The sequence below is a fragment of the Tasmannia lanceolata genome, unplaced genomic scaffold (assembly GCF_043159265.1).
Source record: "Tasmannia lanceolata isolate RefF3 unplaced genomic scaffold, GAP_Taslan_0.1 ptg000037l, whole genome shotgun sequence".
NCBI classification, from domain to species: Eukaryota; Viridiplantae; Streptophyta; class Magnoliopsida; order Canellales; family Winteraceae; genus Tasmannia; species Tasmannia lanceolata.
Window position 1 is genome coordinate 15,620,162 of NW_027518714.1, and position 27,566 is coordinate 15,647,727.

At 39.6% G+C, this 27,566-nt stretch overlaps 1 protein-coding gene across 2 annotated transcripts; it reads left to right on the plus strand.

Moving 5' to 3' along the window:
* Positions 1-102: 102 nt before the first annotated feature.
* PGSIP6 (plant glycogenin-like starch initiation protein 6) lies at positions 103-27,535 on the plus strand. 2 transcript variants are annotated; one of them, XM_077371853.1, is made up of 12 exons: positions 103-300; positions 592-659; positions 848-1,085; positions 11,566-11,686; positions 13,975-14,160; positions 14,677-14,840; positions 17,755-17,862; positions 18,429-18,566; positions 18,680-18,826; positions 25,634-25,934; positions 26,018-26,141; positions 27,246-27,535. In XM_077371853.1, the coding sequence occupies exons 3-12, from the start codon at positions 849-851 to the stop codon at positions 27,385-27,387; spliced, it is 1,668 nt and encodes a 555-aa protein (XP_077227968.1). In that variant the 5' UTR covers positions 103-300; positions 592-659; position 848; the 3' UTR covers positions 27,388-27,535. The 2 variants fall into 2 exon arrangements, with proteins under 2 accessions (XP_077227968.1, XP_077227966.1); XM_077371851.1 differs by having other exon boundaries at positions 601-659.
* The last annotated feature ends 31 nt before the right edge of the window (positions 27,536-27,566 follow it).

A 27,566-nucleotide genomic window follows, 5' to 3' on the forward strand; every position in this document is an offset into this window, starting at 1 on the left:
TTTGAAAATTATGCATAATAAAGTGGGTAGTGCCATTATCAAAACCAGTGGGGTGGCTTACCATTTTTTCTCCTAGATTATTCTAGACATAACAGGATGTGCGCATTACGCACCGTGCGGATGATAACACATGGCTGGCCGAATGAACAGGGAGTGTGGCGGCGATTTTTCTATGACCGGTTGATCTTCATATATCTATCTATTTGAGATTTGTTGTTATCGGAGACTAAACGAAGAGCTCTGAAAGTTCTATTTAGGGCTTTTCAGGTTTCTAGGGTTTCAACAGTCTATCCTCTCGAGGTATGTTGAAATTCTCATCTTCTTCAAATAAATAGTTTAGCTTCTGTTATCAGTGATTAAATTCTCTCTCTCTCTCTCTCTCTCTCTCTCTCTCTTTTCCAATTTCTCCAAATTAAGATATCAAACTAGCTTTTCTTCTGGATCGATCTGTTTTTTGTTCTGAAATTCCAGTTCAGTTTCACGAGTTAACTGTAAACTCTCTCTCTCTCTCTCTCACAACGTCGATGGCATTTTTTTTTTAAATTTTGAGGATTTCTAGGGTTTCAACGGTCTCATATTAACTGTTTTTAGGGTTTCTAGGGTTTCAACGGTCTACGCTCGAAGAGATTTTCTTTCATCCTTAAAAGCAAGCTCTCAAGGTATGTTGAGATTCTCATCTTCTTCAAATAAAGAGTGTTAACTTCTGTTATTACGAATTACCATTAAAAATATCTCTTTTTTTTCCCGAGTTTTTGAAATTAAGATATCGAATTCGCCTTTCATTTGTTTTATTTTCAGTCCAGGTTATTTCTTCTCTCTCATATACTGTTTTATGTTCTTGAAATAGGATGAGATCAGGCGTTTCGAATTTAGGGTTTCTGTTGCTTTTCTTTGTTGTGTTTGCCGTAGTTTGCACTAGGGTATCTGGATCTCAGTCAGAGGCTTACGTTACACTACTTTACGGAGATGAATTTCTTCTCGGTGTTCGTGTTCTTGGGAAATCAATTCGCGAGACTGGATCGAAGAAAGACATGGTTGTCCTTGTCTCGGACGGGGTTTCCAACTACGCAAAGAAGCTTCTTGCGGTATGTTTCTCTATTTATAAATATTCAGAGCTAAACAAAATAAAAAAAAATAAATTAAATTTTATGCATGGCAAGAGTATCTGGTAGTGAGGTTCTTCCTTCCCATACGATTTGGTTTATCAGACTTAGGTGACTGAACTGAGAATAACTAGATGATTTTTCATAGTTAAACACAATACAAATTCATTACTAAACCTTCCCATACGATTTGGTTTATCAGACTTTAATTTATTTGAGGTGACTGAACTGAGAATCATGGTTTAAAATTTCAGTTTCGGATCCCTCAAATTTCGAAATTTAGGCCGAAATCCGGCGAAACAAAGAAAAGTATATTTTATTCACGAAATTTCGGTGAAAATTTAATTAATTAAAAAAAAACAAGTTCTCTGGGTGAAATTTCGGAAAAATCGAAATTTCGACCGAAATAAAATACCGTTTCGGGTTTTCGTGATTTCGGTGTCGGTCTCCACTGAAATCTGAAATTTTCGTTTCCGGTTTTCGTGATTTCGGCGTCGGTCTCCACTGAAATCCGAAATTTCGGTCAAAATTTAAAACCATGCTGAGAATAACTAGATGATTTTTCACAGTTAAACACAATACAAATTCATTGCTAACCGAACCCATGTGTTCTCACTGTCAAGTCGTGGAAGTGCCTATTTGAAATAAATATTGGTATAGTGAGTGTGTAGAACTGAAATCAAAAGGATTACTCTAGAACATTCAAATGTTGTTAAAGTCTTTTTCTCTCTACAAACTTAGGATTAGGAAGTCTCTCTATGTGGTTAAATGGTTTGCCGTTGTAATTGGGACATATATGCTGTATTTTTGAATCCCAAGTTCAGTTTCATTTTTTTTCAATTATCAAAAATAAAAAAAGGTTTAGATCTAGTTTACCCACTAAAAAAATAAGTACTTTCTCAGCACTACGGGTTCATGTGCAAAAGAGTCCAAATTACGTGCCAACTTTTTTGAGTGATTAACAGTAACACCCTTCGCAAAATTGCATTCATATTCTTATATAAATGTCAAATGTGTAGTTATGTCAAAGGAGAGATGGTTGCCTGAAACCTTAGGTTTTTATACTTAGAAATGGAGAGTGGTGGTAGAAGGCATATTGGAGGTTATTTAGGAGTTAGAACCAACAGAGTTAACGTTTCCGGAAGAGGTTTAGACTTGAGAGAGAGAGAGAGAGAGAGAGAGAGAGAGAGAGGGGCGTTGGGATGTGATTGAAAGTAAAGAGGCAAAGAGATACGGGAAAACTAAGAAGGAACACGGGGAAAAGAAGATGGGAGATTGATGATGTCATTTCTGGCGATACATCACCTTCATACGCCGCACAACTTGTTGGATGTGTGAGAAGATATGGTCCAGCCTAGTCTAGAACCTCCCCAAGAAGCAATTACAGAACTCAAGCTGCACCAAGAGAATGCCGAAATCTAGGTTACTCGATCCTATTCTTTTTGAGAAAGGTAACAATTTATTTATTAATAAAAAAGAAGGGACGAGGCGTCCCCAGATACAACAGAAAACCAACCGATCGGGGTCAGTGGAAAGTACAGATACATCTAAGAGGACCGACTATTGGCTACATTGATAATGGTATCCTCCCTGTCGACACCTGCCTTGGCGAGGGAATCGGCCCAATCGTTGGTTGTTCTCCTCCTGTGTTGGAGGGACAGTCGAAGAGTAGCAACCAAATCTCTGATATGATCTAGCTTTGATGCCAATCGCCAAGGTCCGCAAATTTTGTTGGATGCCCACGCAATAGTGTTGGATCAATCACCTTCGACGATTAGAGGGTCCGAATTATGGGTCATAAACCACTGTAATCCAAACAGGAGTGCCGAAACCTCAGCCTCATTCGCATAACAAATCCCGATCGGACCCGAGAAAGACATAATGAGATGCCCCAAACAATCTCGAATTACCCCACCAATTCCAGCAAGGCCGGGATTTCCCCGAGAACTCCCATCAAAATTAAACTTTAACCATCCTTCGGGGGGAGGCATCCACTGCGGTGTGAAAAAGTGAGTGGTTTTGAAGCCTTTTCTCTATATCAGAGCTAGGTTTCTATCCTGGGAACTGTGGGTAGTCCATCATATTCTTCTTAGTTAGAATGCAAGTCTTAGAGAAAATCTACCGGATATGGCTCAAAGACCTCTTGTAATTGAGCAAAATTTTTGTCTTCAGCCTTTTCCGCCCGCCTTTCAATCATGGAATTTGAGGAAAAAGGGCCGCTCGCTGGACTGAAACAATTCATACTCGAGGTTTGGTTGTCTTAAACAAGTGGCATCCATGGGAATATAAATCTTCATCAGATGGACACCTCCAAAGTGTTGATCCCTCCCCCCCCCCATCCCAAAAAAAAGAAGAAAAAATACAATTTGTAGGAGCTGATTCAAGTGTGGAAAAACAAATCCGGAGCCCCTTGCTAAGGCCTTGTTTATGGTCTCAAAGATGCTTGATGATGCTTCAGACTGATTGGCGGGCAATCACCGGAGTTCCACTGCATGCTTGTTGCGTGGACAACTTAAGAGAGATTGGAAAAAGCCTCGGGCAGATTGTCGACGTTGATTGGTCATGCTACCCCGGTAATGGCTACGACTATGGACGATTGGGAATGAAGTCGTCGAAATGGGTATTGGACACAATGACGATTCTAGTGAGCGCTGATTCCACAGCCTACTGGATATACAATTAGCGGGAGAACCCTTTGTGGAATTCGAGACATCATAGTTTGTATCCATGTTGAGATTCCTATCGGTGGCCGGAGGATGATCCTCTACTCCATGGTGAAGCCGACGGTAGATTGTGGTTTGCAGCGGCCATCCAAACTTCACAGCGGACCCCGCAACTGGTACTATTTTCTTCTCGGAATGCCGACATCACTCTGAAGGATCGCCATCTCCTAGTGGGCTCATCTTTATTCCAAGACATGGTAGATAGTGTAGGAACCGTTGGTTCGGATATTTCTGAAAATACAAAGGAAGAATTGGCTCATCACGATTGTTTTCCAAATTCAAATTCAATACTGCTTACGCGTAGCAGTGGACAGAGGACAGAGCATTACGGTGAGGGTTTTGGTGATGTGGCATAATCCTATTCCTTAGCACTTGAAGCAACATATAACTCAGCTGTAATTACAGTTTAGTCAGCAATTGCGGCAGTCAATTAGTTGGAAAGATGAAGATTTTTATCGCATTTTAAGGAGTCTTCGACAACTGGTGGTGAATCTTCGAGGGTCGAGTCTAGCAGGGGTCTCTTGGGCTGGCCTTTGGGTCTGACCTTTAGTACCCCTAGGGCTGTAGCGACAGGAGAAGTAGGAGCGACTGGACCCAGCCTGCAATTTGTGTTCCTCTAGTGGCTCTTTTCTCATGCTCGGCCCAAGAGTGTACCCGTATAGCTTTAGGCCCTCCTTTACTCCTTGAGACTTCTGGCCGCGGAGTCTGCTCCCAAGAAGTGTCAGCTTTAGGCCCTCCTTTACTCCTTGAGACTTCTGGCCGCGGAGTCTGCTCCCAAGAAGTGTCGCTCATAGGTCAATGCCTTCTGTCCCCGCGTTTTTTCCCCCGAAACCTCTTTTATTCCTTGGTAGCAACGGCTTGAGCAGGCTATTATACAATTTCACGATGCATATATGGGGATCCAGTTTGAAAGAGTTAGAGATCATTCCTCATCAGCCTCAGCTTATGACATCGCTTGAATTCAGCCATCCCTCCGAGACCCGCCATTCTAACCCAGACCACGCTCGTTCCTCAAAAGGAGCCAAGGTGTGCACTTCGCCTCTAGGCTTTCCTCTAACAGAGTTTCTTCTGGACGTGATTGCTTATTTGCTTGTAGGAGGTGGAAATGGCATAGGTATGGTGGTGAAAGTATCGAACAATCTATTCGACATTCCTGATTCTGAAGGTTTCACTTCAGTTGGTCTAATTAAGAAAGGTAGTAGGCTTGAGACTCTTGAGGTGGGATAGGTAGGGCTCGAGGATCAGATAGAATTTGCAATGGACGTGACAGAGCATACAACTAGTTGCAGCGGGGATAGTAGGGATGAGAGTGGAGACAGAACTTCACATCAGCTGGCCATCGTTCCAATGGAAGACATCAATTTGTGCCTTCTGGATTGGCAAACCCCAAATCATTTGGGCGAGGAAGTAAGGAGAGGAGACATGAACATCAATAAACTACTCGATAAGCACATATTGGTGGCCACCAAAACTTTGGGTCTTTCTTTTCTGGGATTGGAAGATGACTTTTGAATCTTATTCCTGAAGGCCGAATTGAGAAAAGGCAAATGTGTGGTCCTCTGGAACATCGGAGAGTGGTAACTCTAGAAAGTTTTTATGGGAGAAGAGGGTTCAATTGCAGTCATCCGTTAATTATAAGTCTACAACGGAATGTCAGTGACTAGACAAAGCACTAGAGGAAGTGGGGGTAGTAGGTGTAGCAGGATCCCAGTAAGGAGCCTGCAAATTGCTCCTTTATCATGAAGATTCTGAGCTGGAATGTTCTAGGGATGTGATATTCAGAGAAGATTGCTCATATCAAGGAGGTTCTAAAGGTGACTATGCCTCTCATTTTTTGAGTTGTAGAAATAGCTTTGATTTCTCATCTTTAGATCTAGAAGGTTTGTCACGTGGAATTTTGGTGGCCTGGGACAATTCGGTTTTTACCTTGGTGGAAGATAAGGTAGCGAGGTACACGGTGACGGTTCTCTTAAGAAAGATTAGCGAATACTCCTTGTGGTTGTTTTCTGGAATGTACGGGCGTAACGTAGTGGCAGGAAGTAGTATATTCTGGGGGGAGCTGGGTCAAATTAGGGGAGGTGGCCTCATCCATGGCGCATAAATGGTGATTTCATTATCATAAGATATTTTGCAAAAATGGATGGATGTAACCGAAATTTTCCTTGCAAGACTGCTATCTCTGAGTTCAGTAGTAGGAACAAACTCCTTGATCTCCCTCTAACGGGTGCCCCATTCACTTGATCTAGCAGTCTAGCAGACAAAGCAAGAGCATATTAGACCCATTCTTCCTTTGTCCTCAATGAATATCCCTCAATCCTAACTCTTGCCAAGCCGCTTTAGCTAAGCTAATATCTAACTCTTGCCCAATTATTTTTTATGCTAGAATGGAATCGTGAGGTGCCACTCCTTTTTGGTTCGAGCCAACTTGACTTGAGGAGCCGAGTTGAAGGATCTTGTTTTAGCTTGGTGGGAAGTGCCGGTCTCATGTTCAATGGATGCCAAAATAGGTCACAAACTCCGGTACGTGAAGGATGAGTTGAAAATTTGGCATCACGAGTACTAATGCTGGAAGGGAGTTAGAAAAGCTGAAATTCTTAAAAAGTATTAAGTAGCTAGAGAAGGATGAAGAAAATGTTACAATGTATGAAGCAGGAAGCTTGAGAAGAGAAACCTTAAGGAAGAGTACAACCGGATCATCCCGCTAGACGAAATCTTTTGGAAGCAGTCATTCAAATCCAACATGCTAAAAGTTGGGGATAAAAATACAACATCTTTTCATGGGATCACAAGTTCGAGATGTGGCAATAGTATCTCATTTGTAGTGATAGAGGTATCCAGGTGCTACCACAAGGCTACTATTATTACTAAGATGTGAACTTTTACAGCTCATCATACTCCTCACGGGGAATGGATTATACTTCACAGGGATCGGATTTCCCCACCCTGGAAAGTATAGAGTTTGATTAGCTTGACCTAGGGAAAAGAATGGGTTGGAATCTCCGTTTTCTGAGAAAGAAGTTAAGGCATGATTGTTCTCCTTTAAGAAAGATCGTGTTCCAGGACAATTTTTCTCTCGCTATCTTTCATGAGTTTTGGGAGATGGGGGAAGATGACTTGATTGGGATGTTTGAGGTTTTCCATAGGGACGTGGAGCTTGACAACAACATGTGATCCACTTTTGTCGCTTTAATCCCCAAAAGAAGAAGGGGCTGATAAAAGTTTCAGATTTTAGACCTGCCAGCTTAGTGGGTTGTAGGTATTTTGATGGAGACATCAACAATGGATGTGGATTCAAGGTTTACAAGCTCAAACGTGGACGAGAGGACGAGACTGATAGTGGAGACTCTAGCATGGCTATAGACACGGGTGTCTTTTTTTATTATTTATTTTATATTTTCGTCATTTTATTTGTAGCCTACTTTTTAGGCATCAAATCTCATCCGTTTGACGTGTTTTTGGTATTATTAGAAAGGGTTTTCAATTACCTATCTAATGAGCCTAAGATCACATGATTTGGATGTGATTTGAGCAAGTTATGAGTGTTTTTAGGAAGTGGTATAGGTCTATTACGAGATTACTATTTTAGGTTTCTCCTCTGGGTGGCTTGGAGCCTTTCTTCTCAATCCCTTCTCATCTTCTCACTTCTATTCTCCTCTCAAATCAGCCATAAACAAGTAAGTCTTGAGTTCTTCAATTTTTTTGTGTTCTTGAACCCTAAAATACAAAAACCCAAAATCCAAATATCTTCTGCATCGTTTAAGATCTCATCTTGAAACTTTGACGGACTTTATTTGGGACTAAACCTCAGCCAAAGCATCCAAGATCCATAGCTTTAAACCCCTTTGCAGCCAATTGAAAATTCACACCATTTTCAACCCTAGAACACGTTTTCTTGGAAATTGATGGTGCAACGGCCATCAAAACTGAACCCTAGGCCTGAAATTGGTTTTCTTTTCACCTTTTAGATCATACCCTACGAACCATCAACCCTAAATTCCGAAATTACAAATCTGTCCAAATTACCAAAATACCCTTTTGGCCTAAATTGGACCGATTTGACCCCGTTTTGTTGTTGCTGAAATTTATTACTATCTTTTCATTGGACCCCTTTTTGGGCGAATTTTACCCTTAACTAGTTACCCGAATGACCCTTCAACCGTCGACTAATTTGTTTAAGGTTTATTTCATGCTAATTGTGTTCTTTCTCATTATTTAATGCAAATTTAAGCCTCGATATTGCTGATGTTCGCCAATTTATTCTGCCTTAAATCAACCGTAGTTAACCCGGAGGTGTCTTTAGCCTCTTAGGAGTTACTGAGTTAACCCTAAACTTTCCTAGAACCCATTATCACATTAGGAGTGTAGGATTTTCCCTCGTTTAGGTATTGTCTTGCATCAAATATTTTGTTGGCAAAAAGTGTTGGTTGAGCAGATCAAGAAGATTTTTTTTTGAAGAGGTAACGAAAGTTGCATTATATCAGAGAGAGTACAAAGGGACGAGACATCCCCAAGATCAACAATGACAAAGCGAAAAGGCCCCACCCATAAGAGGGCCACAAAAACCCGAAAGATCAGATCAAGAAGATTTTGAAGAAGATTATTTCTAGAAACAAGTCAACATTCATTTAGGTCTGTCAAATCCTTGACGGAGCTTTGATTTCAAATAAGTTGGTGGAGTACTACTTACAGAATTAGATCAAATGTATAGTGTACAAGATAGACATGGAAAAAGCATACGACTAAGTGGAATGGAAGTGCTTAGACTATTTAATGGCCAGAATGTGGGTGCCTTTTATTAGCTTGGTTCTCTATTTTGCTAAATGGTTTCCTCCCAAGACTTTTTTCAAATCTTCTCGTGCTCTGAGACAGGGAAATTCCCTGCCGTTCTTATTTACCTTTGTGGCAGATTGCTCAAGTAGAACGATTGAAAAAGGAAGTGGGAATGACCTTATTGAAGGATTTACTCTGGGATCCCTGGGAATGGAAATTTCCCATCTGCAATACGTTGATAATATTTTGCTCTTTAGCTGAGCCGATGAAGACGAGGTGTTGAAGTTAAAAGCGATTTTGAGGAGTGCTACGAAGCGGTCACATGGCAAAGGATAAACTTTAGCAAGTTGAAATTGACGAGCATTCGTTTGATGTGGAAAGAAACCAAAAGAGTTGCCGGGTTGCTTGGGTGCTCAGTGGACCGGTTCCCTTGTAGGTATCTCGGGCTCCCACTTTGCGGTGGATGACCTAAGAAATGCTTGAATTGACCCATATATCGAAAAAGTGGATATATAGTTGTCCACTTGGAAGATAAACCTAATCTCTTTGGGAGGCTTCATTAAACTGGTAAAAGTTTTATTAGCTAACCTTCCCATCTATTATCTTTCGCTCTTCAGGTGCCCAATGGTAGTAATCTCTCACATTGAATAGCTTTAGAGAAACTTTCTTTGGGCCGACCCGACATAAAAAAGAAAGAAAGTATCATTTAGTAAGATGGGTGGATGTGCGCCATCCTAAATTCAACAGGGTTCGTTTTCTTTTAAATGGAAAATCCACCAGGGTTCTAGGCTTTCAAATCTTAAGGCCATGAATAAAACTTGGCTGGGCAAATGGTTATGTAGATTTGGAGAGGAGAGATCTCATCACTGGGTCTCTTTCATCGAGCACAAGTATGGTCTTGACTTTTGTAGATGGATATCATGTGACATTTACAGTCATAGTAGAACCACGTTGTGGGAGAGACCCCTCCTGACACAGAAAGGCACTTAATGGAATTCGGTTCAGTACTTACAAAGAAGATAAAATCCAGTTCCGGAGGCACTCAAAGAATCGCCTTAATGTTAATTTTCCGGTTTTCCCTGATTTGTACAAAGTCGTAAATTGCAAGGAAGCTACCATCCTAGAGTTTATTGTCCACATAGATGGGTTTCATGGAACTTTCTCTTCCACAACAACTTCTTTGATAGCAAGGAGGCTACCATCCTAGAGTTTATTGTCCACATAGATGGGTTTCATGGAACTTTCTCTTCCACAACAACTTCTTTGATAGAGAGAACGTTAGTGTCGCTGAACTTATGGAAAATTCGGATAGGACTTTCATCAGGAACCCAACGGAGGGCAAAAGGATTTGGAAATGGAATTTGAATGGGGTATTCACTGTTTAATTTTTCTACCACAAACTTCTGTTGTGAATGCCAACCTCGCTAGTTAATGGGGTGTGGAAGATTCCCGTACCGCCTAAAGTTTGTGCCTTTGGATAAACAATGAACCTAAGCGGCATCTTGATGGTAGATCATCATCACAGCATAGTCTTGATTATATATCACTGTGCCTTACGCACAGAGGCGAGGGAAACCGTAGATTACATTTTATTCACTGTAGGTTTGCCAGAGAGATATGGACCCGATTCTTTCACACTTTGGAGTGTTGTGTGTCTTCCCTGCTCATATAGATGAACTCTTTGAAGAATGTATTTTTTTCATTGGCCTTAGAGAGGACAAATCCTGCGGTACCTTTTTTTTTGGCTAATATTTGGTCAATATGGAAAGAAAGAAATAGCCACATCTTCAATAGCAAGTCTAAAAAGCCTCACCGCATTTTCCTTATGGCTCTAGTTCTGATCATAGAAGTATGAAGCAGGTGCGGGGAAGCGTGGGGTCTAGAAGAGTCTAAGGTTGGGAGTGCCATGGTAGCATTTATATAATATTTTCTTTATATGATTTTTATAATTCGAGTACTTAAAAAGTAGTAATTTCTAATCATCTTCATTTTTCGTGCCCTCTTTCCTCGTACCTTTTGAAGACGCCTTTGTGCTTGCTCCAATGAAGTACTTTGAAGAGTTGAAGGAGTTTGATGCAAGGAAGTTGGTGATCGTGGGACCGATGAAGTAATAGAAGCAGGTTGGAAGTGACATGGGAGTCGTTTTCGTCTCTTCAGGGGTGCCATGAAAGTGATTTCCTTCGTAAGGAGTGCTGAATCGTGATTCCTGCTTCTAAGGTTCTGACTAGTTTTTGGGTCAGAGTTTGTCTGTGTTTTTGAGATGTTTCATCCTATGCTTTACGTCATTTTTGGCAAGAGATTTGCTGCATGTAGGAGGGTCATTTCTCTCCTTCTCCCGTTGGATTCCTCCTGTCACTGGAAAGTTTAAACTCAATTTTGATGGCGCAAGTTTAGTTAATCCGAGTCCAACGGAAGTGAGTGGAATTCTTAGGGATGACGTTGGAGTTACCAAGTGGGCCTTTTCAGGTCTAATAGACCGGAAGGACTCTAATGAAGCGGAGGTGCAGGTGATCCTACATGGGATTCGACCAATTGATTTTAGATTCTTCAACGATATCATCGTCTGAGGAGATTCACTCAATATAATTATATGGTTGAACAACAAATCCCTGTACCCTTGGAGATTTTGCTCTCACGATCGAGGAAATTATGGAGCACAAAGAGGGTCAAAGGGTACACTTTCAGCAAGTGTGGAGATCTGCAAATAGTGACGTTGATAAGCTTGCTCATGAGTTTTTCTTAGCTTTTGTTGTACCTAGTCCACCTGAGTCGTAGGTCTCTCTCTCTCTCTCTATTTCTTTTATTTTAATAAAATCGTCACTACCATTAAAAAAAATGTTACTTTCTTAGTGACATTGTTGAAGTTTGTGTATATGTTGAGCTGGATCCCTCTTTTTTCTTTTCCTTTTGTTTTTTTCCTTTATTTTTTCGTTGTCTTGATATCACTGCAATTCTGTATAATTTTGTAGGCTGATGGCTGGATAGTCGAGCGCATAAGTCTATTGGCTAATCCAAATCAAATACGACCAAAGAGGTTTTGGGGAGTCTATACCAAACTGAAAATATTTAACTTGACAAACTATAAGAAAGGTAATTTTTTCCTTATTCAATCTGAATGGCAGTAGTTACCCTCTCTTTCTTATGTTGAATTGCTTTGTTCACCCATGTAGTCATCTAACTTAGACATGGACATGTGTGTCAAAGTCAGATCCTGACAAATGTTGTCTGACGTGTGATGTCAGTCAGTAACCTTTGACCTAATGCTCTAACATGTCTATATAGATTTATGATTATACTAAAAAATATAGTTATTATTAAGAGTGGTGCTTGTGCTAATTAAATTTAGAAAATCTTGTTTTTGGATCCATGGTTTTGCTGCGGAAACCACCACGTCATTCGGACCAACATGCATGTTTTTTAGGTGGTGCGCTTGTTTCTGCTGCAGTTGCAAAATTTGGGTTTTAGAAAATTGTACAATTGTTTTTTGGAAATTTATTTTAAGAAAAGTTTTCCATTTTCAAAAAAGCAGCAAACTATTTGTGAGCAAAGTTTTAAATTTCGGTCGGCAAGGAAATGGAAACATTTCGGTTTCGGTGGAAATCTTGTAAAATCATGGAAACATATGGAAACATATGCAAATGATGAAATATTATAATCTTGTAAAAACATATGCAAATGATGAAATTTTAAGATGAAACTTTGGAAAATGCTAGAATAAGCACAAATAAATACTTAGAAACCATCACATAAGCAAGAAAGCCATCCATAATGGTATAATCACATTGAACACATAGTGACATGCATTGCTGCACATATCTGAACAATAAAGTCAATAAAGAAGTACACTGTAATGAAGTATAAGAGATTAAAATGACCCGTCTCCCCTCTAAGGACCCCGACAATATGTCAATACCACATAGAGTTAAGAAGTATTATTGGTCCCATGCCGATCTGACATCCTATGCATAAGATGCGGTTATTTTACTGTGCAATTCAATGATGTTGCCTACCAAATATCATTCTCTATATTAATGAAATGGAATGAAATTCAAATAATAACGTCTTTCCATTTCTTGCCGTTCCTATCATTTCGGTCGAATTTCAGGAATTTCGGTCAAAATTTCAGGGAAATAATGGCGTAAAAGGAAATTATGTAGATTTCATTTTGGTTGGATGGAAATGGAGGTATTTCGGTCATTTCGGGGCAATTTAAAACCATGCTTGTGAGCTTCTGCCAAATTTTAGAAATTATTCTTCTTTAAAAAAAATGTACGAGTCATCCCAAAATAACTCTCTCTCTCTCTCTCTCTCTCTCTCTCTCTCTCTCTCTCTCTCTCTCTGTTCCAGGTGCACATCCAATGTCCAATGCTTATTTTTTCTCTTTCTGAAATTCGCCTGAATTTTGAATATGTGCCTCACCTATTTTTTCCCAAATTCAAAGTTTGTAATTTTGGTTTCCATATGCAAAACCACTATTTGAAACTGCAATTTGTTAAAGTAATCAGCATTTATCCATCATAAAATATGAATTAAATTGATACGAGAAATGTTAGAGAGATTTGTGCTAGTGGGGATAAGGGGGCCCTTTCTCCTCATTGGTCCCCTCTTGAATAAGGGTTCATGAAGGTAAACTTTGATGGCTCAAGCTTGGGTAATATGGGGCTAGCCGGTGTCAGAGGTTATTCTCAAGGATGATAATGGGCTGTTCAGGTGGGCTTTTGCTGGACCCATTGGAATCATGGTTTCCAATGAAGCAGAATTGAGAGTAGTCCTGCAAGGTATTAGTATTACAGAGGCGAGAGACTTAAGCAGGCTTATTGTTGAGAGAGACTCTCTTAATGTATTCAGGTGAATGAATGGTAGTCATCCCCACCTACGAGCGGGCGACAGATTTCGATGTCCGATTTTAGCATGTGAAAAGGTCAGATTCAGGAGCGGGCCACATATTTCGATGTCTGACTTTAGCATGTGAAGAGATCGGCGAATAGTGATGTGGGGATGGGCTTGCTCGGGCAAGGGTAGAGTGACTTCAGAGATTTTCGATTTTCTGCCCCTTGAGGGCCTCCGTTATTTCTTTTTTCTTTTTTTTGCTCCTCTTGCTGTTCTGACTAACTTGGTCACGGTGTTTGTCCTTTTTTTTTTGTTCCCCTCCTCTTTTCTAATAATTTTTTTTACCATTAAAAAAGTGATATATGAAATGTATCGCGATATAAATTTATATGATTGAGATATAAAAAGTTCTAATACAAGGAAATTATAAATTAATTATGCCCGCAGTCATGTCGGTTTTGTCAGCATGTGTCCACAACAATTTCTTAAAATATACTATTGGATGTTTGGATGGATTTGATTTATCGTTAAGAAATTGTTTTGTGCAGTTGTATATCTTGATGCAGATACTATTGTGATCAAAAGTATTGAGGATCTCTTTAAATGTGGGAAGTTTTGTGCAAACTTGAAGCATTCTGAACGGATGAACTCTGGAGTCATGGTAGTGGAGCCATCGGAAACAGTTTTCAAAGATATGATGAGCAAAGTTAACACCTTGTATTCTTACACTGGAGGTTTTTCTCTTCCCTCATGCTTCTTTTATTTATGAACTGTGTTGTTTTCTCAGTTCTTGTAACTTGGCGATTCATTTGTGGCAATCTCTTTTCGTTTACATGACCTTTTATTTATTCTTGAAACAAATAATTGGCTAGTCCCCTTTTTATTTTACCATGTACAAAAGACCTAACCACTCCTGTTACAACATAGACTAGCCTTGTTACAACTGGACACGCACCCCACACACTCCCCCAACCCCACCCACCCTACCCCACTCACATGTAGATACACACTCCTTAATACATAGATGCAATTTTGGTTGAAAATGGTATTAAGTCACTTGACCAGTGGCTTCTCAGGTATCAGTGTCATTAACTGTATCTTTCTCATGGCAACGAAAGCCTACAGCTAGACCGCACTCAACCAATTTTACTATCAATTCATTTTTTTATCTTATTCCTCTGATTTGTTCTGTGATGTTCTTTTTGGATCAAAATTTCCCAGTCTAACCTACAGTTTGTTGGTTCTATCAGGCGATCAGGGTTTTCTGAATTCATATTATCCTGGATTTGCTGATGCACGTGTTTTTGAGCCAAATTTATCATTGGATGTTATAAAGTCTAGACCAGTACCTGAACTACAGCGACTTTCTACTCTGTTTAACGCGGATGTTGGTCTGTACATGCTCGCCAATAAGGTAGTTTATGTGTTTTTAGTAAATGAGATATTTTCCATTTGATTAATAATAATATTGTGCTAGATTTAATAATCATCGATAATTAATATCATTATGGTCAGTTTCTCGTAGAGTACTGATTATTGTAACAGAGAAGTTGTATGATTTTGGAGAAAACATTCAATTAACTTTGCACATCTTAATTACCTGAACAATTTTTGAATATTGGACTGTGTTGCTAAAGTTAAAGAGTGTTTATTGAATTTTTATTTGAACCCATGTCATGATATTCTTTTTCATTCGGCAGTAGCTACCAACTGAGTTGAACTATGGGCCATTATTATTTTTATCGTGATCAGGTACCCCTGCTAATAGTGACCTCTCCTGCCATGACTCTGTTCCAAGTAAAAAGCTAAAGTGAATTCGGTGTGTAACACATATAGAATTTTATGGGGCCCATTGGTTCTTCAAGTCATAATAGCTGAAACTCCTAAAATAATAGGTAGATTGAGGGACATCACCACTTTCTGGCATTTGAGTGCTTGTTGGGAGAAATGGGTCTTGGTGAGAAGTGGAGGAAATACATGTATGCTTGTTTGTTTTTGGCTTCTTTTTTGTCATTCTCAATGGGAGCCCGGTGGGTTATTTTTAGAGTTCTGAAGGTCATCGTCAAGGCGATCCCTTATCCTCCTTCCTTTTCAATACAGTGGGAAAAAATTTGAGTGATCTCTGAGTAGGGTGTCACAAAGGGGGTCAAATAGGGCACTTTTCAGTAGGTGAACCATCTCACTAATTTCTCATTTACAATGAAGATGACACTAATATTTTGTGGATTCTCTGGAGAGCAAGTTTGAACTTAAGACGGCATTTCTTAGATGGCTTGAAATGGTGGCAGGTCTTAAGGTGGACTTACGAAAGTGAACTAATGCAGGGGTGAATGCAAAGGGAAACATTTTGTTCTCTTTATCAACTTGGTGATATGTACAGTGGACTCGTTACCTTTTTCGTACCTTGACTTGCCGCTTGCGTCTTGCTTTGGGGATTTGCATTCCAATCACTAAGTTTTGTTTGGTTGCAGGCATTTAGCTCATAGAGTAGTGGTAGGAGGAGTCATTACCAACGTAGAGAGAGAGAGAGAGAGAGAGAGAGAGAGAGAGAGAGAGAGAGAGAGAGAGAGAGAGAGAGAGAGCATTATTCCCAAGAAATTCAAGCAAAAAACCTCCTTTTTGTTGTTTTTGGCTTGGATTTTGTTGGGAGGAGACAAGGCTGACACATCAACAGACAAGCAGGAGACAACTAGAGGACATCCCTGATAGTCTCCTGGGATTTCAATAATATATTGGCTACCAAACAGGGGGGAGAGAGAGAGAGGAGAGGGGGGGTGGTTCTGATGTGGCACCCAAAAGACAAGCAAAACCCGTAAGCCATCCCGGATTTTGTGCAACCAAACAGAGCCATCGTAGAGTAGTGGTGTAAGTAGTCAACAGGGAGGAGACAAGCGTTGGATTTACCCGGAACTTACCTCATAGAATAGTGGTAAATATTGTTTGGTAGTCTAGCTCGGAGAGAGAGAGAGAGAGAGAGAGAGAGAGAGAGAGAGAGAGAGAGAGAGAGAGAGAGAGAGAGGGAGGGCATCTTTCCCAAGAAATCCAAGTAAAAAATAGCCTGATTTGTGGTTTTAGCTTGGATTTCTTTGGGAGGAGACAAGGGTGACACATCAGCAGACAAACAATGATCAACCAGGTCTCCAAGGATTTCAATGCTATATTGGTAACCAAACAAGGGTTTTGCTGATGTGATGCCCAAATGCCAAGCAAAACCCCTAAGCCATATCGGCTTTTGTGCAACCGAACAGACCCTAAGAGAATTGGAAGAAAGTAATATGTATGGAAAAGAATCTCTCTTTCGTTTGGAGGCTGGTTCACTCTTACTAAGGCGTTTGTCACAAATCTTTTGGTGTAAATCATTTCAATTCGTTAATATTTAAAAAAAAATCATATCAATTCGCCATGTCAAATCTTCTTTAACTTGGACGGAATTGATGAAATACAAATCATAAGTCCTTCAAACCAGAAATTGGAAAAGGAATGATGGTTTCTAAAGACTGAAGGTTTTACAAAAGTAACTAAACTTGGTGATTTTTACTTGACTTTTCGGAATATTTTTATTAGGTTTCAAAATGTCCATGTTTGGGAAAAGGATGTGTATGTTTGAAGCTACTAAAGTTTCTACTTTGAATTGAGGAGGTTTAAATTTAAGTATGAAGGTTGAATTAGGATTGATTTATATTAGAAATAATTTATGATAGAAGGTAACATTGTTAGAGGAGATTTGCTTTTCTTTTCATTGGAAAGTTTCTATTTTTGTTCTTGGAGATTCACGGCTGTTTTAGACTTGTTTTTAAGTTAGCAAGTGTGTAGGAAGGTCTAGAATGTTGTGGAGGGAGGAAAGTGTTTTGGAAGTGAAAAAAAGTCCATTTTTATGATGTAGGACTCTTTTTGGGGGCTCTTTTTTTTAAAAATTGTTTTCTCTTTGAAGCAACACCATTTATTGCGGTATGCATTTGGTTTTGTCTTGTTGAATCATAGTTTGAAACTTCTGATTATTATTTTATTTCTGTTGCACCATAATTGGTATTTAAGCAAGTTCGCTCTTAGGACTTGTATTTGGTACGAAGCTTATGAAAAATCATTGTCGTGGAAATTTGGTGCTGGTCGAGTGGTGACTGCTGAGTCCTGTGAACGGTTGTTGGGTCAGTTGGGAATATAGTTCAATGTTAATAATCCGTTTGACAGGAACCATCATTGTTATATCAATCTTGCATTTAAGAGATTCATATTGACCTAAATAATTCCCTTCAATGGGAAATGATTATTCTCCAACTTGGCATTTGATTTGAATTACTGATCTTCTCTTCATACTAATGTATATGCAGTGGATGGTAGATGAGAAAGAACTTCGGGTTATTCATTACACCCTTGGCCCCCTTAAACCTTGGGACTGGTGGACTGCCTGGCTCCTAAAACCTGTTGATGTTTGGCAGGTGCTTGCTTTGAACTCATTTTTTGTATTGGCAATGCCATGTGAACTTCTTCCCCATTTATGGCTTTGGCAATGTGGGTGTGTGCACGTGCATGCATGCGTCAAGATTGCATGCATGTATTACATTTGCACACGCATGTGGAGTACACTCTTGAAGTTGAGTATTTCAAGCAGAGGACTGTGATGTCCAGTGCTATGTCACAAATATCTCTGATATTTTGCGTTTTGTTGCGACATTTTTGTAAAATGACGAAATCCCGAAATAATCCCAAGAATTTAAAAATATGAAGATATTTTCATTTTTATCATAAAATATAGCGATATTATCCTGATATTTTTATTTTATATTTTTTTCTAAAAGCTTATATATTTTAAAATTTTTAAATTTTTTTGTATGTTTATTTTTTAAAAATATTTTTTTATCGTTTTTCCCTATATAAACCCGAAAAAATAAAAAAAAATTAAATCCTGAGATTTTCCCTCGCCAAGAAATTACCGAGCACAATATTTGTGACATAGGTCCAGTGCACCTGCAGCAATGAGTTTTTAAGTTTTCTGTTGCTGCAGAAAGTTCGGGAACGGCTCGATGAATCTCTTCCAGGAACCGGAGGAGGCAGGAACCCTGATGAGCAGCTTCTAATCAGATTTCTCTTTCTCCTTCCTTTATGTGCATTGCTTTTTTGTTGTTATCGATCATTTCTTCAGGTTAGCCCTATCCGGACCAGCTTATTGTTTCAAATACACTACAGATGTTTTTTTTCGAAATACTTCAAAAGAAAAAAAGTGACCATGCAGTTTTACTTGTGTTATTGTTGCAGCACAAGGATTTGTTTGGTGCATTTTGGAGGAATTCTTTATTCAATAATGCTAGACATCTTTACTACAAATACAAATCCGGTGGTGGACTTGCTACTTATTCTGCTGTTGGTGTTTCTTCTTCATCTATCATTAATTCGAGTCAACAGGTCATTTTTTCAGTTCTATCAACACATCATTTTCCTTTCGTAGGAGTGTTCTCATTTATTTGGATTTTGCTGTGATCTCCCCATTAGCAAAATCAGAGATTTCATAAAATGAATGGCATGTCCATCAATCCTTGCTGTTACTATGAAGCATAACACTGGATTCTGCAGCATTTTTTGAAAAAATTAGACTGATTTTTTCAGTACAGCAACAGCAATGATTGCTGATAAGTTGGTTATATTTTTAATATTTTTTAAAGGTCATATATTTTTGAAATATGATTGGATCACAAGAAACTTTGGGATTGTTGAATCACAGACAAGATAAATATATAAAGCAGGTGGAGAAGGGTTAGGAACAACATATTTCTTTATGATAAACGGATCCATTTTGCAAGTTCGTTATTATGGGTAGTTGCTACAAAGGATCGGACTAATGGCATATATTTCCTAAAATACATGTCATTTAGTGGTTGGACTTAAGATGTATATGAAGATCCATGAATCCTCGTTCAAGTCTGAATGAAGTCTAGAATTTTTTTTTGAAAAGAAAATTTGACGTTCTGGGACATATAATCCACATAATATCACAGGGTCAAGGGTTTCCCGAAAATGACACAGGGGGGTCAAAACGCAGTTTACGAGGTCAGCCATGACCAAAATGCCCTTCTGCCATAAAAAGGACAGCTTACAAAGGTGAAGCACAGAAACGGTTAGGGTTTAAAAAACGAAAGTTATTTCCTCTCTCTCCCTCTCCGTATCTTTTATTTTGATTTGTTTTCATTGCTTTTACTTAGAACTAGGGTTTTAGGATTTTTTAGCCTACATTTTTCGTTGTTGTTTGTGAGGAAGAAGAGTGTAAATCCCATTAAAAGACTAGATATTTTGATACCCTAAAGACTGGATTTTTTAACCTATGTTAAATCCATTTGGTGTATCTGATATCCTAAAATTCTTAATTGAATGTTTTATTGCCCAACAAAATGGGTTTCATGTTGATTCATTTAAACAAGAAAAAATGGGTTTTGAGGGTATCAGATAAGATGGGATTACACAGTTGATGATGGGTTTCATGTTGATTCATTTAAATAAAATGGGTTTTTAGGGTATCAGATAGGATTGATTGTGTAGTTGATGTTGGGTTTCATGTTGATTCATTTAAACAAAATGGGGTTTTAGGTTATGAGGTAGGATTGATTGTGTAGTTGATAATGGGTTTCATGTTGATATTCATTTAAACAAAATGGGTTTTTAGGTTATCAAATAGGATTGATTGTGTAGTTGATATTGGGTTTCATGTTGATTCATTTAAAGAAAATGGGGTTTTAGGTTATGAGATAGGATTGATTGTGTAGTTGATGATGGGTTTCATGTTGATTCATCCTTCAAAATATTAAATTTTCATGGGTTTCCTCTGTAATATTTCTTTTTCATGGGTTACATGTGGGTTGCTACATTTTCATTGGTTTCATGTGAAAAGTAGATAGGGTTTGATGTATTTCTTCTTGAGATTGTGTAATGTTTTGTGGGTGGAAGAAAATTCACCCTGATTGTGGGCTGATAATCCCTACTTCAAGGGACTTCTTCAACCCCCATTAGGTACTAGTTACCCAATATAGGTAGCTGAAAACCCCGAGTGTGAACTTTATGACTATGGTCTGTAGTTGATGGGCCCTGTATGGGGACTTTTTCTACCCCATTTAAGGTCCCAAAATACCTTCTTGAATACCATGTAGAGCTCCCGTCTAATGCCCTACAGAATCCCCCTTTACCTACTATTAACCCCATATAAGTAGCTGGAAACCCCTGAGCGTGAACTTAATGACCATGGTTTGAAGTTGGTGGGCCCTCTATGGGGACTTCTTCTACCCCATTTAAGGGCCCATAATACCTTCTTGAATATCATGTAGAGCTCCCTTATATTGCCCTTCAAAACTCTCGTTAGGTACTAGTAACCATGGTTTAAAATTTCGATTTCGGTTCCGGTTTCGGACTTCCGAAAAACCGAAATTCCAAAATTTCGGTCTCATTCAAAATTCTGGACAGAAATTTCGGACCGAAATTCCGAAATTTTGTGACACTTGTTTAAAAAAAATAAAAAAGGCATTTTCTCCAAATTTCGGACTGAAATTTGGTAAATGGCGAAATTTCTAATTTCGCCAAATACCGGTTTCGGTCCAAAATTTTGGATTTCGGTTGAAATTTAAAACCATGCTAGTAACCCCACCTTGGTAGCTGAAAACCCCTTTGTGTGAACTTGAGGACCATGGTGGGCAGTTGATGGGCCCTCTATGGGGACTTCTTCTACCTCATTTAAGGGCCCATAATACCTTCTTTAATATCATGTGGAGACCCATGTATTGCCCTACAAAATCCCCCTTTACCTACTAGTAACCCAATATAGGTAGCTGGAAACCCCCGAGTGTGAACTTCATGACCATGGTTTGTAGTTGATGGACCCTCTATGGGGATTTCTTCTACCCCATTTAAGGTCCCAAAATACCTTCTTTAATACCATGTAGAGACCCATGTAATGCCCTACAGAATCCCCCTTTACCTACTATTAACCCCATATAGGTTGCTGAAAACCCCTCATTTTGAACTTCATGACCATGGTTTGTAGTTGATGGGCCCTCTAGGGGGACTTCTTCTACACCATTTAAGGGCCAATAATACCTTATTTAATAACATGTAGAGCTCCCCTTTAATGCCCTACAGAATCCCCCTTTACTTATTATTAACCCCATATAAGTAGCTGTAAACTCCTCATTTTGAACTTGATGCCCACCTTGTGGATTTGGTGGACCCTCTCGTGGGACTTCCTCTACCACATTCAAAGGGCCCATAATCCCTTCTTCAATACCATGTGGAGCTCCCATGTAATGCCCTTGAGAAACCCCCTTTAGGTACTGGTAACCTCATAGAGGTAGCTGAAAACCCCTGAGTGTGAACTTCATGACCATGGTCTGTAGTTGATTGGCCCTCTATGGGGACTTCTTCTACACCATTTAAGGCCTTATAATCCCTTCTTTAATACCGTGTAGAGCTCCCCTCTATTGCCCTACAAAACCCTCTTTAGGTACTAGTAACCCCACCTAGATAGCTTAAAACCCCTTTGCGTGAACTTGAGGACCATGATGGGCAGTTGATTGGCGGGGACTTCTTCTACCCCATTTAAGGGCCCATAATACCTTCTGTAATACCATGTAGAGCTCCCCTAGTGATAGTTTGGATAATTGGTGCACTTTGCCTAAGTTAGAAATACGGATAGCAATCTTCATTGCATCAATTGCAGGCGCCACATTATTCTCCTTTATAACCACTTCCTCCTTCACCATTCTCAGCCAAACCCCTTTTCAAAATCCATCAAAACCCTGTACCTAACTCCTCAGCCATACCATTGACCACCATTACCATCATTTCCATCAAACCCATCACCTTGATTTCCACATTATAAAACCCAATTACTATCCCCAATCTCCATCGATTCTGGCGAGAATCTCGCTGGAACCCTTTTCCCCAAAGCATCACATCAAACTCTTTTCTTCACCTTCATGGAAACCTAAACCCATTTCAAAGCTTTCATCTTCTTCTTTACCCCCAACAATCTCAGCCATTATCACCCTCAAATCCCATTTTCTTTTATTGTAACCCTAAATGCATGAAATCTGGTCGCCAATATCATCTCTGGTGATTTATGGTTTTTGCATTTAACCTAGCAGAGGTTTGAATTAGTCGTCCTGGGGTTGTCCAGCAAGCCAAAAAAAAAGAGCAATTATTTATAAGAGCTGTCCAGCAAACTTGAGGAGGTAAGTTTCAGAGAATAGAGAACGAGAGAGCAAGAGAGGGAAGAAAGAGCCGAGTAGAAGGACTTGATTGCATGAAGAGATCAATTTCTTCTCCATCTGAAAGATACAATGAAAAACATCGAGTTCCGATCGGTGCTCCTGAATAATAGCAGCTTCAAGATCAGCAGGTAAGAATTTCAAGTTAATTTCCAAAGGAGAAATTGGAACTGGATTTTGATTAATCTCTCAGGTAAATTTTTTAAATTTCCACAAGATGGTCATCATGTTCAAACTCAAGGGTTTTTAGCTACATAAATAGGATTAATAGTACGTAAGGGGGGTTTCTCAAGGACAATAGAGGGGAGCTGTGCATGGTATTAAAGAATGGATTATGGGCTCTCAAATGGGGTAGAATAAGTCCCCATGGAGGGCCCATCAAATCCACAAGATGGTCCTCAAGCTCAAACTCAGGGGTTTTCAGCTTCATAAATGAGGTTACTAGTACCTAAGGGGGGCTTCTCAAGGGCAATAGAGGGGAGCTGTGCATGATATTAGAGAAGGGATTACGGGCCCTCAAATGGGGTAGAAGTAGTACCTTTGGAGGGCCCATCAAATCCATAAGATGGTCCTCAAGTTCAAACTCAGGGGTTTTCAGCTACATAAATGGGATTAATAGTACGTAAGGGGGGCTTCTCAAGGGCAATAGAGGGGAGCTGTGCATGGTATTAGAGAAGGAATTATGGGCCCTCCCTCAAATGGGGTAGAAGAAGTCACCATGGAGGGCCCATCAAATCCACAAGATGGTCCTCAAGTTCAAACTCAGGGGTTTTTCAGCTACATAAATGGGGTAATTAGTACCTAAGGAGGGCTTCTCAAGGGCAATAGAGGGGAGCTGTGCATGGTATTAGAGAAGGGATTATGGGCCCTCAAATGGGGTAGAAGAAGTACCCTTGGAGGGCCCATCAAATCCACAAGATGGTCCTCAAGTTCAAACTCAGGGGTTTTCAGCTACATAAATGGGGTAATTAGTACCTAAGGGGGGCTTCTCAAGGGCAATAGAGGGGAGCTGTGCATGATATTAGAGAAGGATTATGGGCCCTCAAATGGGGTAGAAGAAGTACCCTTGGAGGGCCTATCAAATCCACAAGATGGTCCTCAAGTTCAAACTCAGGGGTTTTCAGCTACATAAATGGGATTAATAGTACGTAAGGGGGGCTTCTCAAGGGCAATAGAGGGGAACTGTGCATGGTATTAGAGAAGGGATTATGGGCCCTCAAATGGGGTAGAATAAGTCCCCATGGAGGGCCCATCAAATCCAGACGATGGTCCTCAAGTTCAAACTCAGGGGTTTTCAGCTACATAAATGGGGTTACTAGTACCTAAGGGGGGGCTTCTCAAGGGCAATAGAGGGGAGCTGTGCATGGTATTAGAGAAGGGATTATGGGCCCTAAAAACCCATTTTATTTAAATGAATCAACATGAAACCCATCATCAACTACACAATCCATCTTATCTGATACCCTCAAAACCCATTTTTTTCTTTTTTAAATGAATCAACATGAAACCCATTTTGTTGGGCAATAAAACATTCAATTAATAATTTTAGGGTATCAGATACATCAAATAGGGTTAACGTAGGTTAAGAAAACCCGGTCTTTAGGGTATCAAAATATCCAGTCTTTCAATGGGATTTACACTCTATTCTTCTTCCTCACAAACAACAACAAAAAATGAAGGCTAAAAAACCCTAAAACCCTAGTTCTAAGTAAAGCAATGGAAACAAATCAAAATAAAAGATACGGAGAGGGAGAGAGGAAATAGCTTACGTTTTTGGAACCCTAACCGTTTCTGTGCTTCACCTTCGCGCTCACCGTCGAGATCGCTGGCAAAAATGACGCTTGCCAGAGGCGTTTACAGAGGAGGAAGAAGAGGGTTTTCAAAAAAGGTGAAAATGAAAAGAAAACAAGGAATAGGGAAGAGGGAAAAGTAGAGTTTAAAAAGTCAAATCAGTTGTAAGCTGTCTTTTTTATGGCAGAAGGGCATTTTGGTCATGGCTGACCTCGTAAACTGTGTTTTGACCCCCCCTGTGTCATTTTCGGGAAACCCTCGACCCCTGTGATATTATGTGGATTATATGTCTCCTGTACGTCAAATTTTCTTTTGAAAATTGGTGTGGCTCTTCTTTTAGAATCATTTGTTGCCAAAAACACTATTTGGGCACTTCTAGTAGGATCTCTATGTTTGTTTAATAACCTAAGGAATCAGCTGCTAAGAGAGTGAAGTTATACCTTAGTGGTCTTACCAGTAACTGTTGGAGCTGCTACTTGAATTGGACCTTAAGACTTGTCACCATTAGAAATATGCAGTTCAGGAGTTTGTGGTTGTTCTGGGTCCTCGGGTCCTCCCATCATTCAAGATGGTACTCCAAGATTCATGTCATTTAAGGTGGCAATCCAGTTGGTGATTTGTTTGGCCAGCTTTTACTTGGCATGTTTTGCAGGAAACGAGTTTTTTATGTGTAAGAAAATGCTTTTAACACATTTTGATCCTCATAGGTAGAACTGAACGTAATTTTGTTGCATTGGATTCCTCATAGTTTTAAAACTCCCTCGTGTCCCGCCTCGACTCCCTTTTACCTTGGCCGCGTTCCACGTTGCACCACGTTCTGCGTTTTGCCCTACATAGTTAATAAGAACTCCTTTTATTCTCCTGAGTTATGACCGCGTCAACCGAGTATTCAGCCGCGTCAACCGCGTTCTTGGCTGCGTCTGCGCCGAATCGACAATGATTTTTCGTGGCCATGTTCTGCGTCGCGTCCGTGTTTTTAAACACGGGGATTCGTATCTGTTAGTGATTGCATATTAGCTCTCCTTCCGAAGGATTTACCAGCCCCTTCTCTTATGGTTATTTTGCAGAAAATCTTTTGATAACGGTTTCTGTGATTTGGACTTCATTACTTTTCTCATCTTATGATTTTCATCCATTTCTGTGCTGTGAAACTCCGTGTTTGTTGTCTTAACAGTTCTCAAATGGCACACATTCCAAGCTACCTGCTTACTTGGGTGGCATCTCTGTTCTCGTCTGCTTTATTACTGCTACAGTATCCGCTGCACTTGCATTTGCTGTTGTGCCTCGGCAAGTGACTCCATGGACAGGTTTGCTGCTTCTGTATGAGTGGACATATACGGTGTTTTTCATAATATTCGGAAGCTATCTCCATTTGGTCTATGAATGGGGAAAGATGAGAGCAACTCAAGCAGGAACCATTTCCACTCGTACCATTTCCACTCGTTCTGAATCTTCCGATTACGATTCCGGCAAAGGTTTGTTGAGTTAAATATCTGTTGAATTGGTTTGCTTGTTTGATAGTTATTTTCCTAGCTGATTTTTCTTATTTGTAATACAGGTCATCAACGCCCACTGTCTAATTGTGACAGTACAACGTGGTTTTATGGGACAGGGATGGCAGTTTTGGCTGTCGCTGTTCCTTCATTGCCAATTCTTCTGGGGATCACCGCATTGTTTGCAAGGTAATTTTCTCCACAGAATTGAGATTGTTGTTTTCATTGCTTTTTTTTTTTTTTTTTAATATTTATTAAGGGAGCGCAAAGAAACAGACAAAGGCGGTCACAGGCAGTCAACAGCATATCAAAACAAAAACAAAATCAGACAACTTTCTCTAGCAGAATGAGATTACTGATTGAAATTGCTTTTTGTCAATCCAATTATCATGAATGCTTTTTTTCTTGCAATCCCTAATGTCATGTATGTTCTCATCGACTAGTTGTAGAAATGTAGAAATATATATTTAGGGGCCGTTTGGATAATCGCATTTTAGAATCTTGGATTTCCTCAAAATCATGGATGGGAGACAAGAGTTGAAGGAGACCATCCGTTTCGCTTCTTTTTAGAATCCTGGATTTTAAGTAAGAAATCCAGGCTTTAGAAATCTCTCCCCCATCGTGAGATTTGCAAAAGCTGGGAACATGGGATGATCTCCTACTCTCTTGCTGACGGAAAGAAGGGTGAGAAATCAGAAAACGATAGAAGGTTTCCTTCTGTCGTCTCCCATCTAGAATTTTGAGGAAATTCAAGATTCTAAAATCCATATATCCAAACGGCCTAGGGTGCATCTCTGCTTCCTACCCCTGCTCCAGACACCACACTTTTGGCTTTCTGCTTTCTGAATCCTATTGCTTTGAGGGCAGGAGTGGTAAATATCCAACTCTTGTCTCAATGCACTCAAACCTTTTGAACTCTGGAACTGGTTGCCCAAAGTTCCACAATTGAATTTACTCGAATACGAAATGAACTCCTCTGTTTCCTTATTCATTACAGAGACAAAAAATGCAAAAAGAAAAAAAAGAAGAAGATAAGCTGTTATTAGTGACTTTGATATTAATTACCACACATTCAACTGCAGCTCACCCTCCAATATAAGAAAAGCTTAAGGGCCTCTTTGGATGCCACCAAATTCATCCTTATCTGCAGATATGATTATTTTAATTTAATCTTATTTGAGTATGGGAATGAGACAATAAGGCCTTTTTCTGCCATCACAAGACTGTCTATTTCTTTTATTGATTTAGTTTGTGTATGGTGTTTACATACTGTAGTTTTTTTAATTATCGCAGATTGGGTTTGATGGTTGCTGGAGGGCTACTTTGGGCTTCTTTCATCACATATGCTTCTGAGCATCTCGCCATTAGGGCCTTTTTGAGAGGTTGTCAAGATCACGACCAAACACGGACCAGAAACATCTGTTTATTATGCTGATCAAGGTTTTCAAATCAATTATGTAAACTGCGAGCTTTCTTTGCATGTAACTTGTAATGTATTTATTGTTTTTTTTTCTTACAGGCATTCTGCAATCTCTCAAGTTTCTTTTTGCCCAATCTTATCCCAAATTCTATTGAATTTTCAATTTAGTGTAGCCTGCCATGTGTGTGATATCT

Bases quoted from the DNA above. Each gene is read 5' to 3' on its own strand.
- PGSIP6 (XM_077371853.1), top strand. From the start codon at position 849: ATGAGATCAGGCGTTTCGAATTTAGGGTTTCTGTTGCTTTTCTTTGTT. The intron at 1,086-11,565 runs GTATGTTTCTCT...ATAATTTTGTAG, and splicing joins ACGCAAAGAAGCTTCTTGCG to GCTGATGGCTGGATAGTCGA. The intron at 18,827-25,633 runs GTCATTTTTTCA...TTGTCTTAACAG, and splicing joins TCATTAATTCGAGTCAACAG to TTCTCAAATGGCACACATTC.